Source organism: Brassica napus, chromosome A9, assembly GCF_020379485.1.
Source record: "Brassica napus cultivar Da-Ae chromosome A9, Da-Ae, whole genome shotgun sequence".
Classification (NCBI taxonomy): domain Eukaryota; kingdom Viridiplantae; phylum Streptophyta; class Magnoliopsida; order Brassicales; family Brassicaceae; genus Brassica; species Brassica napus.
The window spans coordinates 31,618,682-31,641,818 of record NC_063442.1 but is presented as its reverse complement, the minus strand read 5'-3'; the positions used below and the strand labels follow the sequence as shown (position 1 = coordinate 31,641,818).

At 41.5% G+C, this 23,137-nt stretch overlaps 4 protein-coding genes across 5 annotated transcripts; 1 reads left to right on the top strand and 3 right to left on the bottom strand.

The window, feature by feature from the left end:
- Nucleotides 1-92: 92 nt before the first annotated feature.
- LOC106451245 (cytochrome c oxidase subunit 6b-1) lies at nt 93-1,723 on the top strand. Its single transcript, XM_013893141.3, has 5 exons — nt 93-292; nt 725-952; nt 1,037-1,119; nt 1,224-1,305; nt 1,452-1,723. The coding sequence occupies exons 1-5, from the start codon at nt 251-253 to the stop codon at nt 1,503-1,505; spliced, it is 489 nt and encodes a 162-aa protein (XP_013748595.1). The 5' UTR covers nt 93-250; the 3' UTR covers nt 1,506-1,723.
- On the bottom strand, nt 1,688-6,376 carry LOC125578396. The gene is made up of 4 exons (XM_048740983.1): nt 6,237-6,376; nt 5,967-6,151; nt 5,791-5,886; nt 1,688-5,709 (listed from the first exon to the last, which is right to left on the bottom strand). Exon 4 carries the CDS (start codon nt 4,779-4,781, stop codon nt 2,025-2,027), a length of 2,757 nt encoding a protein of 918 aa, XP_048596940.1. The 5' UTR covers nt 4,782-5,709; nt 5,791-5,886; nt 5,967-6,151; nt 6,237-6,376; the 3' UTR covers nt 1,688-2,024.
- A 4,930-nt stretch (nt 6,377-11,306) lies between these two features.
- LOC125578397 (O-fucosyltransferase 7-like) lies at nt 11,307-13,436 on the bottom strand. Of its 2 annotated transcripts, none has more exons than XM_048740985.1 (10): nt 13,243-13,436; nt 13,038-13,118; nt 12,878-12,976; nt 12,539-12,638; nt 12,367-12,434; nt 12,192-12,280; nt 11,912-12,092; nt 11,700-11,828; nt 11,487-11,620; nt 11,307-11,415 (listed from the first exon to the last, which is right to left on the bottom strand). In XM_048740985.1, exons 1-10 carry the CDS (start codon nt 13,399-13,401, stop codon nt 11,307-11,309), a joined length of 1,149 nt encoding a protein of 382 aa, XP_048596942.1. In that variant the 5' UTR covers nt 13,402-13,436. The 2 variants fall into 2 exon arrangements, with proteins under 2 accessions (XP_048596942.1, XP_048596943.1); XM_048740986.1 differs by having other exon boundaries at nt 13,038-13,115.
- Nucleotides 13,437-14,934: 1,498 nt separating this feature from the next.
- LOC106453555 lies at nt 14,935-16,214 on the bottom strand. Its single transcript, XM_013895793.2, has 2 exons — nt 15,105-16,214; nt 14,935-15,033 (listed from the first exon to the last, which is right to left on the bottom strand). The coding sequence occupies exons 1-2, from the start codon at nt 16,212-16,214 to the stop codon at nt 14,935-14,937; spliced, it is 1,209 nt and encodes a 402-aa protein (XP_013751247.2).
- Between the last annotated feature and the right edge of the window lie 6,923 nt (nt 16,215-23,137).

Below are 23,137 nucleotides of genomic sequence, written 5' to 3'. Positions count from 1 at the left end.
GTTTTCTCAAATAAATTGTATCTATTGGGCCTCAAACTGATTTAGAAAATCTAGGCCCACTTAAGTTTCGAAACAAAACACAGTCGTTTTGTGCTGTTCGAAAAATAGCCAGATAGGTCCAGAGAGAGAGCTTAAACCTACCCGAACCATTTGCTCCGAGTGTTGGTTTATCATCATCTCCGTCTCTCCGATCGTCGTCGCTCAACTCCACCTGAAGAGTCTCCGAGTTTCTATTGAAAGACACCCTTCAATGGCGGAATCTGTTTCTTCTCAAACTCCGTCGCTCTCGGAGGTATTCTTCTCTTGCCGATGCTCAGTTTTCAATTCTTCTTCGTTCGATCTACTGAAGAATCAGCTGATTCTCGTGTATTTAGGTAGATCTGATTCAATTCGAGAAGAAGCGGAAATTAGATATCTTTCTATCTATTCATCATTACATAAATTGGATTAGTTTTCCGACCAAAAACAGATTGGATTTTGAACAATTATTGGATTTTTTTTTTTATGTTCTGTAAGAAAATAAAACATTCTTTGCGGAATACATTGAACTACGTTTGGGGTGGAGAATGAGACAATCTTTTAAAACAGCTGATATTTTTCTTTGAAATCTGGATTTGTGGAGTGATCGTGTTAAGTCATATTCATCAATTTGTAACAAATCGAATTCGATATCTTGCAAATTCGTTATCTTTGTCTGGTGAAAACCGTTGATTCATATGGACAGCAATATCATTTGGAGAAAGAAGTGAAGCCTGTTGAAGTGGCACCAGAAGTTACTACTACTCAAGCTGAAGAGGTTGAAACCAAGGAAGATTCTCCTTCTGAGGAAGCAGTTGAAGACAAGTCTGAGTCTCCTGAAGTGCCCTCTGAAGAGGCTCCTGCTGCAGCTGAAGAAAATAATGAGGAAAACACTACTGAAGAAGTTGCCGAGGAGACTCCTGATGAGATCAAGGTATACTGTAGTAGACTATAAACTTCCGCCCTTGATGAATTGAGTTGGCTCATGTGGTGTTGTGTGTTTTTTTCTTCTTTTCAGCTTGAGACAGCGCCTGCTGATTTCCGTTTCCCGACAACAAACCAAACTAGGCATTGTTTCACACGTTACATCGAATATCACAGGTGATAAAAATCGGTGTTCTTCTCTATTTTTCCTTTTTTTTTATTCCCTAAATTTTGATATCTCTCCTCATGGCTAAGTCTTCTGATTGTTTTCAAATCTCCAGATGTGTATCTGCCAAGGGTGACGATGCTCCCGAGTGCGATAAATTTTCAAAGTTTTATCGATCTCTTTGCCCCGGCGAATGGGTATATGCTTAACTTCCTTTACTCCTTCAGTGCTTCTAGTCTTTTGGTAGATGATAACTTAAAGATGACCTTTAGTGTGTTCAGGACGTTTTTCGCTTCTCTGTTTCCTAATACAGCAAAAACTATCTTCTTGTGTGTGTTTGTAGGTTGATAGGTGGAACGAGCAAAGAGAGAATGGAACTTTCCCTGGTCCTCTTTAAGACTACTCCTGCATCTTAAGAAACATCATATATCCCCCCATCTTCCTCTTTTGCTCTTGTTACACTTCATGATGTCACCCGAATTACACTGCAGAGTTTTAATAAGATTTTACAACAACCAGCATGTCTGGTTCTGATAAGTTTGTAACTCGGAACTCTCGTATCACACAATCAATCTCGAATAAGTAAAGAAACTCTCGATCTTATTGAAACCCAAACCAACGTTTACAAACGAAAAGGATAAAAGGATAAGCTGATAAAGTGAATCTCAGGTCATGATCTCATGGCGATCCGTGCCTGATGATTCAATCACGATCTCATGGCGATCGTGATGAAAGGAGACTCATGGCGTCTACACTCTCTACAATATACAGCATAAGAAACTAGCACGAAGAAGCCACGTTATTTATATGACATGAAGAAGTCTTGAGCAAAGACTCTATTCCACTCAGAGTCTTTGCTATCCACGTTGACCATCCTTGACTCATATGTTTCTTCTCCCTCAAGCTTCTATCCTCCTCATTGCTCTGTTCTTCCTACGAAGTGGAACCTATCAATACCCCGCCCTTTCAGATGCAGCTTGTCCTCAAGCTGAAAACATAGAAGGTGTTTGTGGCGGCACTTGGAATGAAGCACATTACCACCAGCTGAACTTCTCCAATACTCCCATACGTTCACCATCCTCAGGAAAGATGGTTGCAGCCTTTCTCCACTTTGAAAGCTCCTTAAGTACATTTCCCATGTTATAACCATTCCAAAAACACCATGGACGCAGTCCCTGCTTCTCCAACGATGCCAAATGCCAAAGATTTTGTGACCTCTAATTTGAACAGGTTTGGTATCCTCCATATCAAGACGCACAAAAGCAAGTAACTCCATCATATCCATGACATACTGCATTTTCATGAAGTTATAACCAGCTTTAGATTGCTTGTCATGTTTCTGCTCCATGAATGGGTTAAGCTCCATAAATCTGTTAGAACAAAGTTTCCCATGCAACCAACTTGCATGATTCTTCTTCCTCATCAGTCTAAACCAGAAAACTACAGTAGGCCCGACATTGATATCCCAGACAAAAGAACCCATAACACTGAACAATATCTTCTCTTTCCCTAGTTCAATCAGCTCCCTCGCGTTTGTACTGGACAAGAACGTGAGTTCATATTGCTCAGGGTTGTATTTAAACATCCAAGATTTAAAGAATTTCATCTGAGGACTCCGAGCACCACTGTGAAAATCAGAGTAGAAACCACTCAAAACCAATCCAGACTGTGCCTGAAACAGAATCCCTGGTTCATTTGTCTGCAGCAAATCCGTCTTTGTACGTAATTCATCAACTTGAAGACATTTTGGCAGTGATTTATATGTAAGCCGCGCTTCTGGTGAAGAACGTAACCAAGCTTCCAGTGGAGCACTCTCAAGACCTGATTTAATCTTTAACAAAGCAACAGGGTTGTCATGAAGCACATTCTCATTTTGTGAATTCCTAAGCCTCTGCGTATTCCCAATTGTCAGCTTGATCTTGAAAGTAGTGCCACTGTTCTTCTCTATTTGAGTCATGAGCTTTCCGTCACTCCAAGTACCTGCACCACCCACTGGAAAGTAGACATTACTCTCCATATCCAAATTCTTACAGACTACCGGAGCTCCAGTATCATGTCCTTTTTCTGCTACTGGTTGCCCTCTTCCAGGCCGTGTAAAGTCTGCACCAAATGGCACCTTTGGTTTGAATTTGAACTTCCAAGATTTGGATTTCTTCTGCTGGTTTATGGCTTGTTGTAATACATCTCTCAGAACAAACATTTGAGCGAACACATTGTAGGCGTTTAGAGTGGAGCCCACACATGTTGTTTGCGCATAAAACGCATCCTCTTCCGATGGTATTAGAACAATGAATGGACTAACGTCTTGCTTCTGAACCTCAAACACAGTATCTGTTTCCAAATACTCCAACAATTTTTCTCTATGGCCAGATTCGAGAACAGATTTTGATACCAGAGGTTGTAACATTGGCATGTCCTCGTGGTCAACTTCAATCACCAGATTCTGAATTGAGTCTCCTGCTGGAATCTTCTTTGTCTCCACTGGTTTCTTTACAGGACTTGATTCTAGCTCTGCGTCAGTCAGAGGTTGATTGATAGACTCTGCCTCACGAACAACTTCATTTCTCATATCAGAATCTTGTGCTTCTTGTGAATCCTCTTCTTGAATCAAGTCTTCCACTGTAGATACCAGAGACACCAATTCTTCTGCACGATCAATCACTGGAACTGTCTCTCTCTCATGAAGAAACTCTGTTGCACCAGTTAAGCTTTCCGTAGGAACAGTCTCTAGAGTTGATATGTGGTTCAGAAACACTGTTGGTGAAGAACAAGTTTTCACTAGAGGCATCTCAAGAACCTCTGGAGTTCTCACTGTCTCCAATGATTTATTTGGTTCAACTACAGTCTGCGAAATCACTTCCGTCGTCCGTGTTGCTGCTTGTCGAGAACATCTTTTTACCGGAGAAAAACGAGCCACCAGCCTGCGCTTAAACTCACACCAGGTTCTGAATCCACCAAAGTAAAGTTCCTTCTTGTACCAAAAGAATGCTTCTCCTTCAAGGCACTCAGACAACCTTCCTAATCTCTCATCCTCGACAACGTGACAACTCTGAAAATATTTCTCTAGTCTCAAGAGCCAGCCAAATGGACTAGATCCATTGAAGCGCGGCATAGCAATCTTCGTGACGAAACTATTGCTACGTTCATAGTGAGGAAGATCAGATTCCATAGAAGGATGAGATACCTGAATCGGATCAATGGAAGTCGTAGCAATTGTTGTTCCCGTCGTGGCGATCTGGGTAAGCTGATCAAAACGCTGATCCACTGAATCGAATCTGGTCTCATAAGTACCCAGACACTTCCCAATTGATGATAAATGATGATCCGCTACATGAGAAAGCTTCGTCTTCAAAAACTCTTCTGCAACATCTTGTTGTGCTCTGATCTTACAACAACGCTCTACGAATCGTGTATTATCCTCTATCAATCGAAGCTTCTCTGGATCGTCATCATCCCCAAACTTGAACAACAAGGCAACCTTCAACGAGTACCAGCTGTGGAAAGGCAATCGCCAGTGCTGGATATACGTTTTCGCATCTCCGGAGATTAAGGTCTTCCCCAAACTCACCTTCTGCGATTCTGATAGCCTCACCTGTGCAAACCTCTTTTCCATCCAATCGATCCATTGACGTAACGCGAAACCTTCGAAAATAGGAATCTCCACGAAACTCATGGCGTTTGATTCGATCTAGCTCACGAACGCACCAATTTGATAAGTTTGTAACTCGGAACTCTCGTATCACACAATCAATCTCGAATAAGTAAAGAAACTCTCGATCTTATTGAAACCCAAACCAACGTTTACAAACGAAAAGGATAAAAGGATAAGCTGATAAAGTGAATCTCAGGTCATGATCTCATGGCGATCCGTGCCTGATGATTCAATCACGATCTCATGGCGATCGTGATGAAAGGAGACTCATGGCGTCTACACTCTCTACAATATACAGCATAAGAAACTAGCACGAAGAAGCCACGTTATTTATATGACATGAAGAAGTCTTGAGCAAAGACTCTATTCCACTCAGAGTCTTTGCTATCCACGTTGACCATCCTTGACTCATATGTTTCTTCTCCCTCAAGCTTCTATCCTCCTCATTGCTCTGTTCTTCCTACGAAGTGGAACCTATCAGGTTCCTCAACATAAAATGTGAGAATCTAACACTTAAAATCTAAAAAATTTATTTACATCTTATTGTTCAATTCATGGTTTGAAGATAATGTTATTTTCCATGGATAAACTATAGACATTTTATGGATGGTGAATGATAGTTCAAAATATAAGAAAATGGTATATCATTCGTTCACCACAACTGTGTGATTTCATTTGATTCATCCATCAGAAGTGGTGGTTTTCACTATAAAATGCTGTACGTTTATAACTATAATTAACTTTGTCGTGTGAATGCCAAGAAGCAGTAGCAGATCCAACAAGCCTCTGTTAAATCCATATCTCATGTAACCATCATCTCCCTCTACTTGGGTCTCTCTGACAGAGACAGTCCGGTAATGGATTTTCGTAGAAAGACTCCTCAGAACGATGTCTCTCCAAACCCTTTGTTCCTGAAGCAGGTCCTTTCCTCCTCCTCGGTGATCCTTGTCTGTATTATAACCACAGCTCCTAAAGAGTCACTACAATATGGAGATTAGTATTGTATAGAAACTGTTGGTGTGTTCCTTACCGAGTTTTGTGGATATCTATGATTCTTTCATAGACTTTCCTGTTATCGTTCTCAGCTCCTCTACCAATTCTGTCTATCAACCTCACAATGGCTTTCCTGAATCACAAATACAAACAAAATGTAAGTAACTAAAGATTCCATGACTTAACAAAAAAAAAAACACACACATCTGTCACCTGTCCGGAGTTATTGTTTTCCGGTGACCAAGATACCGGCGATGCCCTTCAACAGCTCTCGCCATGTTTCCACTATAGGATGGAATAAAAACATCGCTTTCGACGGAAACAATGTAGTCAAGTGCAGCCATTTGAGTTGAGTGGTTCATAAAAGGCTTAAGCTCTTCTTTTGTTGCCAACTTTTCCTTCATTATTATCACAAAAATGGTCAGTCTATATTCAGTCTCATTAGTAATAATAAGTTAACATCTTGAAACTATGTAGTAGTACCTTACTCATTAACATGGAGAAACGAGAGCCAAGACTGGCTAACCGAGACTCACCACCGTAAATCTCACCAGCAGCTATATATATAGGAGTGTTTGGTGCATATCCTAAAGCTTTTAGTAAAACTCCAACTTCTTTTGGAGTCAATTGAAAGTGTAAAGGCCCAAGACATCACTCAAGCCCAACAGGAGTTGGCCCAAGTTATCAAAGGAGTCAACGGCTCTCTCAACCAGGATCAGAAGACGACAATAAGACAGAAGAGTGAGAAGAAGGGGACAGACTGTGCTAAGGAGCAGAGAGCTCTCGTACTATGTAACCAGTTTGATACCTTGTTATCAGTAGCAAGTGGCTAGATGTGTGACAGATGTAAACAGATCCTGAGAGATCAATTAGGGTTGAGAGAGTGTCTCCAACTATATAAAGAAGTATAGGAGGTTGTAAACGTTTTGAGCTTTTGAAATATATTTTAAGTAAAGTTTAAGTCTTTCTTCTTTGTTCTTATGGTATCAGAGCTTTCTTAAATCCTTAACAGGTTGCTGTAATGGCAGAAAGAAACGATCCATATCCTTTTCCTTCAGACATCCATGTCACTAGCTCTGTCACTCTTAAGCTTAGCGACACAAACTACCTCCTTTGGAAGACACAGATTGAGGCTCTTCTCCGTTCTCAAAAGCTCCTTGGTTTCCCCACTGGTCTTACGCCAGCTCCTGCTGCTACTGTCGTCAACATCGTCAACGATGCTCCTGTCGAAGCTCCTAATCCAGCTCATGAAGCCTGGACGTGTACGGACGAGCTTGTTAAGTCATGGATCTTTGGAACTCTTACAGAAGAGGTTCTGGGTCTTGTTCATGCCCTTGCTACATCCCAAGATGTGTGGCTTGCCCTTGCCTCTCACTACAACAAGAGTTCTCTTGCTCGAGAGTTTGAACTCCGACGTCGTCTTCAACTCCTTTCTGTGAAAGGTAAAACCTTTTTGGTTTATTGTCGAGAGTTTAGGATTCTCTGTGACAATCTTAGTGCTATTGGTAAGCCGGTGGATGAAAACATGAAGATTTTCACCTTTCTGAATGGTCTGGGTCGCGAATATGATCCTATTACAACAGTGATTCAGAGCTCTCTGTCTCGACTCCCTCCTCAGACGTTCAATGATGTGGTCCTTGAGATCTCTGCTTTTGATGCAAAACTACAGTCGTATGAAGCTACTCCAGAGGTCTCTCCTCATCTTGCCTTCCAGACTCAACGTTTTGGAAACTCAAACTATGGTGGAAACAGAGGACGTGGCGGTTCTTTTGGTCGTTCTGGCAACTATCGAGGACGTGGTGGATATTCAACACGAGGCAGAGGTTTCACACAACAGGTTAATACCTCTGGTTGGAACCAACCTCCTGGATCTCAGTCTCAGGGTTCTCAATCAGGGAATACTCGTCCAGTATGTCAAATTTGTGGACGTGTTGGTCATGTGGCTTTGAAGTGTTGGAACAGATTTGATAATGCCTACCAGAGTAATGACACTCCTCACGCCCTAGCTGCTCTTCAAGTTTCAGATTCCAGTGGTCGCGAATGGCTTGCTGACTCGGGTGCTACAGCTCATATGACGCCTTCAGCCACCAACCTTCAGAACTCAGTTCCATATAACGGTCAAGAGACAGTTATGGTTGCAGATGGAACATATCTCCCTATCACTCATGTTGGATCCACTACCTTGAATACCACGACAGGTAGTCTCCCTCTTTGTGATATACTTGTGTGTCCATCAATGCAAAAATCTCTTTTGTCGGTCTCGAAACTGTGTGATGACTTCCCTTGTGGGGTCTATTTTGATGCTAATGCTGTCTCTGTGATTGATTTGAACACTCAGAAGGTAGTGACCAGAGGACAACGTCGTGAGAAACTTTATGTGTTGGAGCAACCTGACTTTGTAGCTTTCTATTCAAATCGACAGACTGTTGCAGGTGATCTAGTGTGGCATCAGCGTCTTGGTCATGCAAATCCTCAGGTTCTCCAACTCCTCAAAACCAGCAAGGCAATTTCAGTTAATAAGAGCAGCACCACTTCCGTCTGTGAACCTTGCCAGATGGGAAAGAGTTCTCAACTTCCTTTTTTTGATTCTGTCTCTAGTGTAATGGAACCACTTGATCGAATACACTGTGATCTATGGGGTCCTTCTCCAGTTGTATCTGTTCAGGGGTTCAAATATTATGCAGTCTTTGTAGACAACTATTCTCGTTATTCATGGATCTTTCCTCTAAAAATGAAATCTGATTTTTGTGATATCTTTATTGGATTTCAAAAACAAATCGAGAATCAGTTAAGCAAGAAGATCAAGGTGTTTCAGAGTGATGGTGGGGGTGAATTTATGAGTACGAGGTTTAGAGCACACTTACAGAATCATGGCATCCAGCATCTCATCTCCTGTCCGTCAACGCCTCAACAAAATGGCATATCGGAACGTAAACACCGGCACTTAACAGAATTGGGCCTGTCTATGATGTTTCAAAGTAAAGTCCCTTTACGTTTCTGGGTTGAGGCTTTCTACTCTGCCAACTTTATCACCAACATGCTTCCTTCTCCATCTCTGAAGAACAAGAGTCCCTCTGAGCTTATACTGAAAAAGGTTCCTGACTACAGTTTTCTTCGAGTTTTTGGGTCAGCCTGTTATCCTTGCTTACGCCCTTTCACTCAACATAAGTTCGAGCCACGGTCTCTTCAATGTGTCTTCTTAGGATATCATCCTCAATATAAGGGATACCGTTGTCTCTATCCTCCTACTGGTCGTGTCTACATTAACCGCCATGTTATATTTGATGAGACTTGCTTTCCATTCATGGATAAGTATAAGCATCTAGTCTCTCAACAGACCACAGGTATCATGGGAGCATGGCAAGCTGCAGATCCGCCTCAACGACAAGTCTTGCCAACTCTATCTTCCTTACGTTCTCAGGTGTTATCTCCGACTCATGCCTCACATGAAAATGTTGTGGAATATCCACTGGAAGATAATACTACTGAGACGTCTCCAGCGAACATCGGTCTTCAAACACCAGATCGTGAAGAGATGGTACTAAGGCCTAGTCCCGAGACCAACACTCAGCAAGCAGTAGAGCCCGTCACTGAGGAACAACGTCACCCCATGAGGACAAGATTACAGTCTGGAATTCGCAAACCGAACCCTCGGTATGCATTACTTGCGAGTACTACAATCCCTTCTCTACCTAAGACGGTGGCTGAAGCTTTAGCTCATCCGGGTTGGCGACAAGCTATGCTAGAAGAGTTGCAGTCTATTTTTCAGAATCACACGTGGTCCTTGGTTCCTCCTGAAGCTAGCATGAATGTATTGGGCTGTCGATGGGTGTTTACTGTTAAACTCAACGCTGATGGTACTCTACAGAAGCTAAAAGCACGCCTTGTTGCTAAGGGATTCAATCAAGAAGAAGGCATTGACTTCAATGAAACATATAGCCCTGTGGTCAGGACTTCTACCATTCGCATTGTGCTTACCGTGGCCACTGCGAAGCAATGGAATATAACTCAGCTTGATGTTAAGAATGCCTTCTTACATGGTGATTTACAAGAGCAAGTGTATATGGTGCAGCCTCCTGGTTTCGAAGATCACGCTCATCCTACTCATGTTTGCTCTTTGCATAAAGCTCTCTATGGTCTTAAACAAGCCCCAAGAGCCTGGTTTGACAAGTTTAGTAATTTTCTGATTGAGTATGGCTTCGTCTGTAGCAAGGCAGATCCTTCTCTATTTGTCTATCGTCACAATGGAGATACTCTTGTGCTGTTACTCTATGTTGATGACATCTTATTAACAGGATCTAACCCGGCGTTGTTCAAGTCTCTCATTAATGAGCTGAGTGCTCGGTTTGCGATGAAGGATCTGGGAACTTTCCATTACTTCTTGGGAGTACAAGCTCAACATCACTCTGATGGACTTTTTATTCATCAGGCCAAATATACAGAGGAGATACTTCATAGTGCTGGTATGTCAACCTGCAACCCGATCAACACTCCACTTCCTCTACGTCTTGATCATGTGTTCCAAGATACAACGCCATTTGCTCAACCCTTCTACTTTCGAAGTCTTGCCGGGAAGCTCCAGTATCTGACAATCACACGTCCGGATATACAATATGCTGTGAACTTTGTGTGTCAAAGAATGCATTCACCCACTGAGGCAGACTTTGGTCTCTTGAAGAGGATCTTACGGTATCTTCGTGGCACTTCGACAATGGGTTTATACTTATCTAAACACAGTAGCCTGGATGTGGTGTCTTATAGCGACAGTGACTGGGCAGGATGTCGAGATACCAGACGATCCACTACCGGTTTCAGTGTGTTACTTGGCTCTAACGTTATCTCGTGGTCGGCAAAACGACAACCTACAGTGTCTCGATCTTCTACTGAAGCCGAATACCGAGCTCTAGCAACCACAGCGTCAGAATTAACATGGGTCTCTTCCGTTCTTCGTGATCTCTTGGTTCCTCAGACGCGACCTGCTGTCCTTCGCTGTGATAACCTTTCCGCTGTTCAGCTCTCGGCCAATCCGGTCTTTCACAACAGGTCTAAACATTTTGACACTGACTACCATTATGTTCGTGAGAGAGTTGCCCTTGGTGTGCTTGAGGTTCAGCATGTTCCCTCTCATCTTCAACTGGCTGATATTTTTACTAAGTCCCTACCGCGACAATCATTTCAGCAACTGCGACATAAACTGAATGTTCGCGTTCCTCCCACATTCAGTTTACGGGGGAATGAAAGTGTAAAGGCCCAAGACATCACTCAAGCCCAACAGGAGTTGGCCCAAGTTATCAAAGGAGTCAACGGCTCTCTCAACCAGGATCAGAAGACGACAATAAGACAGAAGAGTGAGAAGAAGGGGACAGACTGTGCTAAGGAGCAGAGAGCTCTCGTACTATGTAACCAGTTTGATACCTTGTTATCAGTAGCAAGTGGCTAGATGTGTGACAGATGTAAACAGATCCTGAGAGATCAATTAGGGTTGAGAGAGTGTCTCCAACTATATAAAGAAGTATAGGAGGTTGTAAACGTTTTGAGCTTTTGAAATATATTTTAAGTAAAGTTTAAGTCTTTCTTCTTTGTTCTTATCAATGGGCAATTCCCTTTGAGTCTTTGTACTTTTCCATCAATGTCTTTAACTTTCCAATACGCTGTGTTCTTCCTAAGCACTCAATCTTCTTATTTGAAAAAATTACACAAACAAGTAATGTTTTCTTGTTTTGTTTTGGTTACCTTATCTTCCTTAGCTCAGCAGCTTCAGAAGCAGATAAACCGTGGTTGCAGCCGCTAAAAGCCAGCATGTCTTTCTCGTATCTCAAATGTAAGGCTATGTATAGACCATAAGATCTCATCCTATCGACTAAAATCTGCAACATAACTTAACTGCTAGAGAGAAGAAGATATATATTACATGAGATGGTTATAGTAGGGAATCAATAGTTTTACTTGTCCCATTGATCTGATTTTAGTAGAGAAGCGTAGAGCCTCATAACAAGCACGGCAACGTAGCTTTTGAATATCTGGAGGTAGGCCGTTGTTTACTAGACGAGAATCGGATTTGGCAGCTCTGATCACCTGAGTAAAGGAAGAAAACATTATAATGCATAACACGTTCTTAGTGTACATAAAAATAAGTAGTTCAAGAATATGATGATCACCTTGTATTCATCCCACATGGTAGCTATCTCATTTTGGTAATATCTCAATCCTGAGTAGCTTTTGAAATGCTTAACCACTTTTGTAAGTCCATCAATACCTTTTGGTAGCTTCTTGATGACTCTTATATCTTTAGATAAAGCATTAATGAAATGGTCTTCATCAAATACATCCGAGAATTTACTGGATCAATACAAAATGAGAAACATAAAAAAAAAAACATGTTAAACAAGTTCAAGAGATGTTAAGAAAAGAAAGAAAAAATGTTAACATGGGGTTAACCTAGTATCCTGCCAGAAAGATCGTTTATCGAGCTCCGGGACTACAAGTGTGGCATTTATAATACGAGCTATAGCTACCATGTCACATATCTGTAAAGTTTGTCACATAGCCATAAGTATTTTAATAGTTGCGAGTTCAGATCGTAACACAAAAAGTAATACTATTACACACTTACCCCAGCACGCATCTGGTTAAGACCGCCATTCGTGTGAACAAGAAGATAACCTCTAGACTCCAGTGGAGCTGAGGAAACATATAACCAGAGAGTACGTAAACTTTTTTTTATTTTATATATGAGTCAGTTTTGGTTAAATAAGAAACCAAACCATATGATATGTGTTTCTCACATATGTAATTAGGATTGGGATTCACACAAGGGACGAAGTTGCGGTTAGGTGGATGTTTCCAAAGCTTGTCATAATCTTGTGTCCCGCTTGTAGTGTTCAACTGTCAAATCTAAAAGAGTCAGAAACACGAAAGAGTACATGATCTAGTGTTCTAAATTAATTAATATGCACTTTTAAAACACGCTCTTAAGCATAGCAGACTAGTGTCTATTTATTGACATAGACTTCTAGTTTCAAACAAACATAAAAACAAATCATAAAGATATCATGTTTAATTTTCACAGTTACAATATATTTACTTATAAGCGACTAATAAATTAGGCCGCACATAAGTTGTACCTTGGCGAAGGAAGGGCTTGTCAAGAAATGAGGTTGAGATAGCTCATGTGTATTGTTGATGTGTTCAGATGTTAATCTCTGATTCTGAATCTCATTCTCCTGAAATTCGACAAGAGTCAGCCACACATTTAAACGAAACCACATTGATTCAAAGCTTTACTTCAATCGTTTCCCGACGAGATAGGTTCCTAGTCGAGCTCGGTTCTGTAATGGAGTTTTCGTAACTGATGTGTCCTCGCTGCTGAACAAAGAATCAAATCCGGAAAACAAGTTAAGATTGAACACTATTCTTGCCTCGAAACAAAACCGATCAATCTTTTTTTCTTTATAAGAAAATCGTGAGAGAGTATAGATATGTTACGGACACGAGTGGTGTATTTGCTAAGATGTAGCCTAGGGAGTCTGTTGAGAGGAGCTACGTAGATGTGTACGGTGAGAAAGCCAAGTAATGCTATTATACATATGGCACATGTTAATAGTCTGCGTATCACCACCACTACAAGCGTCTTCTTCCGTCGTCGCATTTCTCTGAGAACGATCTAAACGAAAACATTCAAGAAATAACGATTCAGAATAACCGGATCTTGATCTTATTTTTCTTCTTTTGATGGTGAGTGAATGAGGTTTCTATAACGGGAGTATATGTGTTTTGCCAAAAGAGGAAAGTAGTCAAATACATTTATGGGATCTTTCTTTCGATATTTGATTGGGTCTTGTATCCTATTTTAAAGATGTGGTAAGAAGACAAAGGGTAAGAGAAGGGTCACGTGACATTTGACCTGATCTACAGAGAGAGAGATAAGATAAGAGGTGTCTTAATGGTGAGGAGGAGACCATTTCTATATTTGTAAAAGGACAGTGTAACGTTAAATAAAAACTTATTACACGTAACCGTTGCATAAAATATCATGTAGAGGAAGGAGGACAAGAATATATTCTTTTATATTGATTCTTATTAGTGTATACAAATATATATAAACAAACCACTTAAACGAAAAATTGTCTATTCGACATATAAGTTTTACTTTTCAATGCCAAGTGACTGGTGACCATCTTCTTACCAAAAAAAAAAGTGACTGGTGACCATCTTCCATGTTCTGTCTTGGGTATACCACAATGGCTATGAGGACCAAAACTGCAACCACCACCATTACCGTAAGAAATGCTAACAAGCTTCGCATGTGCCTACAAAGAAATGGCCAATGCTGAATGTCATTAACGTAACAACATATATGTATTGAACTGGCTTGAGCAAACTTCTCTCTCTAAATAGGAAACCGTAGTTAATTAAATATCCGGTACTGTTATTTACATGAACAAAAATGTTGAAAGTTCAGAGACACTACAATTAGAACTGTACACAAATCTCTCAAGAACACTTTCTTGTATATTAGAAATCTTTTAAACAATCCTCCTAGATCTGTTTAATCCGGTTTATGCTCAGTCACACACGACTAGCGACGGACCAATTTCTAATCTCTAAATCACAGAAACTCGAGCTGAACACCCTTCACTCGATTTCCGAAGCTGACAAGAACACACCTCTTGTTCTAGCTTTTTTCTATCTTAACGCGTAACCTAAAACACTTCTAGGTAACTTGTTAAATACACGTGAAAAGGCAATATTCTACTTCCTAAAATATCGCCAACAGAAGATCTTCCTTGCTTCGCGCCAAAGCAATATCTTCTACTTCCATCAGTTTGTGACACGTCATCACGTCGTAACAAACATACCGCACTATGTTACACACTCATCACCAAGTGTAACACAGTCTAGGCACAAACCAAACAAGCTCATAATTCTTGAGCTTACATTCTCCCCCTTTTTATCTGAATGTGACAATCTACTCAACCTGTTGCAATCAAAGCTCAACACACAAGACCACACGACTATTTTCCATATCAACCATAAGGATTAGTCTAACATCATACCACAACCTTAAGAAATTAAGGTTTTTCAAATCCATACACAAACAGAAGCAAAGAAGGAAAAGAGTACGATGCAAAGTGCAACATCAAGGTTCAGTACATGGTGCATAGAATGAAACACAACAGATTCACTCATTAGAAACTTTCACTTTCTTCACTGTCCGGTTCCACTTCATCTTCCTGCTCATTCTGTTGAGTCCGACGAGGATGCTGTGAATATTCTCCCCCTGAGTAGATGCACATTAAGATAAAAACAAAAGGTTAGAGACTCAGAAAATTTAAGAATTTCAACAAGTACTACTCCCTTACTCCTCAAGCGAATCCGAATGCTTTTAAGATCAGCTATGGTTCGCTCAATGTCAGCCAGAAGATCAGCGGCACTAGAGTTAGCCCCTTGGCCTCTGCCTGCCTTGATGTCTTTTACCACCAGCTTAGGATACCCGGTATACTCTTCATCATCTTCAAATGACAGCACTGTCCGTTGATAGTCAATCACTTGCTGAATCAATGTAGGGAAAATGACTCTCCGAGACCTGTCAGTGCTGATGTTAGCTGCAAAACTGATGATTTGATCATAGACCATCTGACCAAAGTCAAAGCCCCTGTGATGATGAAGCATGTAGAGAAACTTGAGTCGTTCCTGGTTCATTGACGTGTAGTTGGTGGTGGGAATCCAATTTGAGCACACCAGCTTGTAGAGGACTTGATTCGTCGGGGTCAGATACTTAGAGCTCATGGCTTCAGAACGTCGCACACGATTATCCGTCAGGAACGAGCACACTCGATCAATGTCTACTGCCAAGTAGTCAGGATCTTCTTCAAAGCCAGGGATCAAATACATAGCATTAATCAAGCTAGGCGAGAATTCAACCATAGACCCACGAAGAAACACAGCAACACCATCTCCTCTATTCTCAGCCGCACCCAAATTGGCAATAAACTCTTTCACAACATTTGGATGAAACAAGTCACTATCAATCAGAGTATAGATCAACCCTGACCTAACTACCACCCGTTTCACATCGAGCAAGTTCTTGTCAGTCACATCGATCCTCTGTTGAATCACAAACTCACGTGAAGCCAATTTTTCATACCTCTCAACTGAATTGCTGGTGACAAAACGACTCGAGAACGGAGTGATGTGGGAACGAAGTAGTTCGGGGTTTTCTTGATTTCGTGCTTGGAAGATCGCACGGCTTGCTTGATAGCGTGGCTCTTTGAGTTGAAAAGCTTCAACCTCGTCGTCGGTAGATGTATATGCAGCAGGCGGAGAAGACGGTGGCGGAGTCATCTTTCGGCGTTGTTTCCGGATACGTTTGCGGGAAGATCCAGACGGACCAGAAGAGGAGAGATCCGGAATAGCTGTTTCTTTCTCAGACAATCGAGAGCTTCTTCGGGTGGGTTGCATGTTTCGATTTTGGAGAGAGAGATATGGCGAATCCCCCTTTTTTTAAAAAAGATCCGACACAACCGATGACCTAATTTCACTCAATTTAAAACATTAGTCCCCAATCAAATATCTCAGCTCAAAAACAATTAATACGCTGAGTGTGATGCAATAGAACTTATGTGTAACTCATGCATGTAACCAGGAGCATAGACTTCACTTACATTCGTAAGAGAGTTCGGGAGTCATGAGAATTTGTGATAATAGTCAGTCCAATAGACATCAATGGATATGATGCCTGCATCTCAAGGGTATAGTCACTGAAGAACGATTTTCGCCACACATCTAGCTACCAAAACATTGTTTTTATTGAAAGCAATGAGTCAACCCAAGTCTGTAGCTATTTCTCAGCCGAGTAGCTGTCACAAATGAGATTCTGCTGTGTCCATACAGTCAACCCAACTCTGTTTTCCCACTTAGCTGTATGGTCTGGAAACACACGTTAGGCTTCTTGTGTGTCTGTTTCTCCAACTCACAGACATTCTCGTTTTATTATCAACAGGTAATCATTACACAACTCTAATTCTAGGATAGAGATGAACTCCAGAGACAAAGTGGGATAACACCCTGCTCCGAAACATGTATCCCAAGAAATTGGTACCATACCTGCCCAGTCAAGACAGTGATCGAAATCAGAGACAGAGTGGGATAACACCCTGTTCCAAAACGAGTATCTATCATTTCAGGCCTTCCTTTTCTTTTGTTTTGTTATGAGTCACATAACTCTTCCAGAAAGTTTCACATGAGTCTTACCTTTGACCCTTTTTTTTTTTTTTTTTTTTACTATCTTTACTTACACAACACTCATCCTCTTATGTGTTTCCTCATTCAATCCAGGCAGTGATCAATGCATCAAACGTGAAATGGGATAACATCTCAGTTCAAGATGAGTGCCCTTCACTAGTGAACCAGAAAAGCGAGATAACAAGAGTCAGGTGACAGAACTTACACAGTAGGACTTGTTGACTCAAGGTGTTAGTGAGGGGGTAGCATCGAAGCATAGAGTCTGACATTCTTACAGTGACTCTCCCCCTTTTTTTTTGACTTACTCAGAGTTCCATGATTCCCAACGCCTTTCTAAGACCCAGAAAGGTGTTGTAATCCAGTGGTTTGGTAAAGAGATCAGCAAGTTGTTCTCTGTTGGAACATGCTCTAATATCACAATCCTCATTTCCACCAACTCTCTCACAAAGTGATGTCTTATATCCACGTGTTTAGTACGTGAATGCTGAACTGGATTTTTAGAGAGATTGATAGCACTCATATTATCACAATGAACAAGCATGGGAGAAGAGATGATACCGTAGTCAACAAGCATTTGTCGCATCCAAAGGAGTTGAGTGCAGCAGCTACCTAGTGCAATGTATTCAGCTTCTGCTGTGGATAAAGAAACACAGTTTTGTTTCTTGCTATGCCATGAGACCATGTTGTTTCCCAAGAAAAAACAACCACCTGATGTGCTGTGTCTGTCATCTAGGCAACCTGCCCAATCAGCATCACAAAAACCTGCAAGATTCACATTAGTCTCAAATGTATAATGAAGACCAAAGTCAAGAGTGCCTTTTACGTATTTGATAATACGCTTTACTGCATTCATGTGAGATTCTTTTGGTTTAGCTTGATAGCGAGCACAAATCCCCACACTGAGGCATAAATCAGGACGACTTGCCGTGAGGTAAAGGAGACTCCCAATCATGGCTCGGTAGAGTTTCTCATCAACTGGTTTCCCATCGCTATCTCTGGAAAGTTTGGTTGTTGTGCTCATAGGGGTTTTTGCAATCTTACTTGTCTGCATTCCAAATCGCTTGATGAGATTTTTGGCATAGGTACTCTGTGACACTGTGATTCCATCGGTTAGTTGTTTGATCTGCAGTCCAAGGAAATAGCTCAGTTCTCCAACCATACTCATTTCAAATTCCTTTATCATAGTCTTCACGAAGTCATCAACCATTTGCTTAGACGTTCCTCCGAAAATGATATCATCCACGTAAACTTGAATGATCAGCATGTCATTTCCATTTTCTCCGATGAATAGGGTCTTTTCCACACCACCTCTTTGGAAGCCAGCTTGTACCAGGAACTCCGTCAGACGGTCATACCAAGCTCGTGGAGCTTGTTTCAACCCATAGAGAGCTTTCTTGAGTTTGTAGACGTGATCCGGAAAATGTGGATCCTCAAACCCTTTTGGTTGTGTTACGTAGACTTCTTCTTGTAATACACCGTTTAGGAAAGCACTCTTGACATCCATTTGATAGAGTTTGATTCTCAGATTGCACGCCATTCCAAACAGTAGTCGTATTGATTCAAGTCGTGCAACTGGAGCAAAGGTTTCATCAAAGTCTACTCCTTCGATCTGAGAGTATCCCTGTCCAACTAACCTCGATTTGTTTCGAATGACATTTCCTTCCTCATCAGTCTTGTTCTTGTGAATCCACTTGGTTCCAATAATGTTTACATTCTTTGGTCTTGGTACCAATTCCCACACTTGAAGTCGTTCAAACTGTTCAAGCTCCAGGTGCATCGATTCGGTCCAAAATTCATCATCTAATGCCTCCTGAATGTTCTTAGGCTCAATGAGCGACACAAAGCATTCCACTTCATTCATCTTCACCACGAAACATGCCAACTTTACCATCTCTTTGAAGTCGATTTGTTTCTTTCTTGTAACTCTTTCATCAAACAGTCCGCCAATTACATCTGAAGAGGAGTGGTTTTTGTGTACTTTTCCTTGATCAAGATCGACCTTGGTCATTTCAGGTTCATCGTCTCCTTCAGACTCCTCTTTCGCTTCATTCTCAGCTTCGTTTTTAGCTTGTCTTGAAGAACTTGGCGTGACACCGTCTATTGTCTGTGTTACACGAGCCTCATAGAATCCAATGCTATCGTCAAAGACTACGTTAACATTGTCACCTACAAACTTTGTACGCTGATTAAACACACGGTAAGCTGAACTGTTCACTGAGTATCCTAGAAACATCCCTACGTCACTTCTTGCTTCAAACTTTCCAAGATGTTCTTTATCATTCAGAATGTAGCACAAGCATCCAAACACATGCATATGACTCAGATTCGGTGTTTTGCCTTTGAGGATTTCATAGGGAGTAGTCTTGGTCTTTGGCTTGACATAGACCCGATTTATCACATAGCATGCAGTGTTGATTGCTTCCGCCCAGAATCCAGATGGAACACTGTTTCCACACAGCATTGCTCTAGCCATTTTTTGCAATGTCCTATTCTTTCTTTCCACGACTCCATTTTGTTGAGGAGTTCTTGGAGCGGCATACTGATGACGAATACCTTGACTGTGACAGAACTTGTCAAACTGCTCATTCTGAAACTCACCGCCATGATCGCTCTTAATCTGAATGATTCCTCCTTTGTCCTGTTTGAGCTGAAGAGCAAGGATTCTGAAACTCTCAAGGGCATCAGACTTGTTGCGTAAGAAGTCCACCCATGTATACCTGGAAAAATCATCAACCAATACAAAAATATATCGCTTACCAGCAATGCTTTCAGGAGTTATAGGACCCATGAGATCCATATGAACGAGTTCCAATATCCGTGTAGATCTGATCTCTGAAATTTGCTTGTGTTGTACCTTGACTTGCTTCCCTTGACAACATGCTCCACATACTGTCTCTGTTTGTTTCTCCAAATCAGGGACACCTCTTACAACTTCAGCATTTACGAGTCTGAAGAGTCCATTTGTGTTCATGTGACCCAGTTTCTTATGCCAGAGATCAAGTTTGGATTCAGCAGCTGCAAAACACACGTTGGAAGGTCTCCAAAGATAGCAGTTGTTTCCTGAACGAATACCTCTCAACACGACATTGTTTCTTGCGTCAACGGCACGACATTCCTTGTTGTTGAAGATAACCTCTAATCCCTCATCACAAAGTTGACTCACACTGATCAGATTTGCCTTGAGGCCCTCAACGAAGTAAACATTTGAGAGTTTAGGCACATCAGGTCTGGAGGTTATTCCAATTGCACGGATTTTACCTTGTCCACCATCTCCAAAAGTGACTTTTCCACCTCTGATGAGTTCGAGTTTCTCAAGGTAGTCTTCATTTCCAGTCATATGCTTTGAGCAACCACTGTCAAAATACCATGGAAGTTGTGTTTGTGATACTTCTTCAGCAGAGGTATAAGCAACATTACTCACGATCTCTGTGTCTACTTGCACCCGCACCAGGTTGCAAACTAGATCATGTTCTGCTTCAGTGTGTGACTTATCAGAACTGGTGTTTATCTTGGAGTGATTGTTCTCTTTGAAGTTTGGATACAGATCACGTTTGGCTATCCATACACAACCGTAAGCAGTTGGTTCGGTGAAGCACAGATTTAGCCTCCATGCTCTCTCATACTGATGTCTTCGAAAGTAACAGAATCTGGCGTTGTGTCCTTGTTTCCCACAGAAATGACATCCGTTTCCGAGTCTTCTTGGTTTTGGAAGGACATTCTTGTTTCTTTCAACAGGGACTCCTTTCTCTTGAGGTTTCTTTTCTTCATTAAGAGATTCCTTCACAAACTTCGTTTCAGTATCCTTTGAGGTAGATCCTTTATATCCCAAACCGGTGTTGAGACTTGGACACTGTCCCAATGTGAGTATGTGATCAAGAGTTGCAGTACCAGATGAGAGCATGCGAACCTTCTTGTGATTTTCAGTTAGTTGACTTTCAAGTTGCCTGCTTCGGTCAGTCTCTGCGGCTAAGAGTTTATTCAATCTTTGTATGTGTGTTTCAGCTTCCTTACGAACTCGTTCCTGTTCTGTCATAGCTCTCCTTAGTGCAAGAACTTCTTGATCTGACTCTTGGTCCATCGAGTAAGTTTTTGTCTTAGTGGTAGGCTGGTCAAGTTCCAGTATGTTGATCTGAGCTTTCAACATTGCTTTCTCCTTCAGAAGCTCGAGATTCTCATGACTGAGATCAGAGAATTTGTCAAACAGAGTCTTGTACTCAGTTTCAAGATCTTGTTCAAGATCATCATCCCCATCGCTGCCAGCATCAATTTCCTCTCCACTTTCTCGACCAACTAGAGCCATGAAGTTTAGGTGCAGCTCACCTTCTTCACTCCCGCTTTCAGATTCAGTGTCACTGAAACACACAAGCGACTTCTCTTTCTTGAGGATGCTAGGACACTCACTGCGTGTATGCCCAATTCCTTTACACTCAATACATTTTTGCTCTTTTCTCTTAGCAAGGGGACACTCGCTCCTGAAGTGCCCGTAACCTTCACACTCATGACACTTCTTTGTGTTCTTGCTAGAATCATGCTTGGAGTGCTGAGAGCTACTCCTTTCATGATCATCCTTTTGGTAGCGTCCATTGAATCTACCACCACCTTTCTCCATACGCTTGACAAACTTGTTGAAGTTTCGTGCCATTAAACTCAGGTTTTCTTCAATCTTAGTGACTCGACCATCATCCTTAGACTCAGCTGTGAAAGCAATGCTTTTCTGATTAGTAGATTGTCGGTCGGTTTTCTCAAGATCATGCACTTTCAAGATGCCTGAGAGTTGATCAAACTTCATCTCATCTGTGTCTACAGCCAGTGTAAGTACAGCTTTATAAGCTTCAAACCGGGGTGGTAAGCACCTTAGCAGTTTCTTCACCAGATCCTTTTCTTCATACTTCTTCCCAAGGACAGACGCTTCACTTGCCAGTTCACTGATCTTGCATATGAATCCATCAATCGGCTCATCGTCACTCATTCTCAGGTTTTCAAACTTAGAGGCTAGATGATCAAGACGTGTCCTTCTCACACTGGTATTCCCTTCAAAGTGATTTATGAGCGTATCCCACGCTTGCTTGGCAGATTCACATCCTTGTATGATCTTGAACTGCTCAACATCTACTGATGAGAATATGACAGTTAGAGCTTTGGAGTTGAATTTAGACGCCTTCTTCTCACCATCAGTCCACTGGTCTTTAGGCTTTGGACCTTCAGACTTATCTTCCAGGACAACGGTAGGAGCACTCCAACCATCTTCTACAGATGTCCAGGCATCTTCATCAACCCCTCTGATGATGTGTTGCATCCTTACTTTCCAGTGACCAAAGTTGGTACTGTCCAGCATGATAGGCTTATGAATGTGTAAGAGTTCCTTCATGGTGTCCATGAAATCCGCAGGATCTCAACCTGTAAGTAGTACTTGATACCACAGAGGTTTCCCGCTCTGATACCAAATGAAAGTTCAGAGACACTACAATTAGAACTGTACACAAATCTCTCAAGAACACTTTCTTGTATATTAGAAATCTTTTAAACAATCCTCCTAGATCTGTTTAATCCGGTTTATGCTCAGTCACACACGACTAGCGACGGACCAATTTCTAATCTCTAAATCACAGAAACTCGAGCTGAACACCCTTCACTCGATTTTCGAAGCTGACAAGAACACACCTCTTGTTCTAGCTTTTTTCTATCTTAACGCGTAACCTAAAACACTTCTAGGTAACTTGTTAAATACACGTGAAAAGGCAATATTCTACTTCCTAAAATATCGCCAACAGAAGATCTTCCTTGCTTCGCGCCAAAGCAATATCTTCTACTTCCATCAGTTTGTGACACGTCATCACGTCGTAACAAACATACCGCACTATGTTACACACTCATCACCAAGTGTAACACAGTCTAGGCACAAACCAAACAAGCTCATAATTCTTGAGCTTACATAGGCAAGGAGCTCTCAAGCTCAGACAGCTACTGATAGAAGAGTCCTAAAAGTCCTGGTACTACTAGGGACATTGTAATTAAACTCTCTGGTCAATGTCTCTGCATTGCATAATGCACTTTCACTAAACCAGGATAACAAGACGACATCTTAAAATTGTAACCAGCTTCATTCCCTGGTTAGTAGCTTCATTGCAATATTCTTTGGC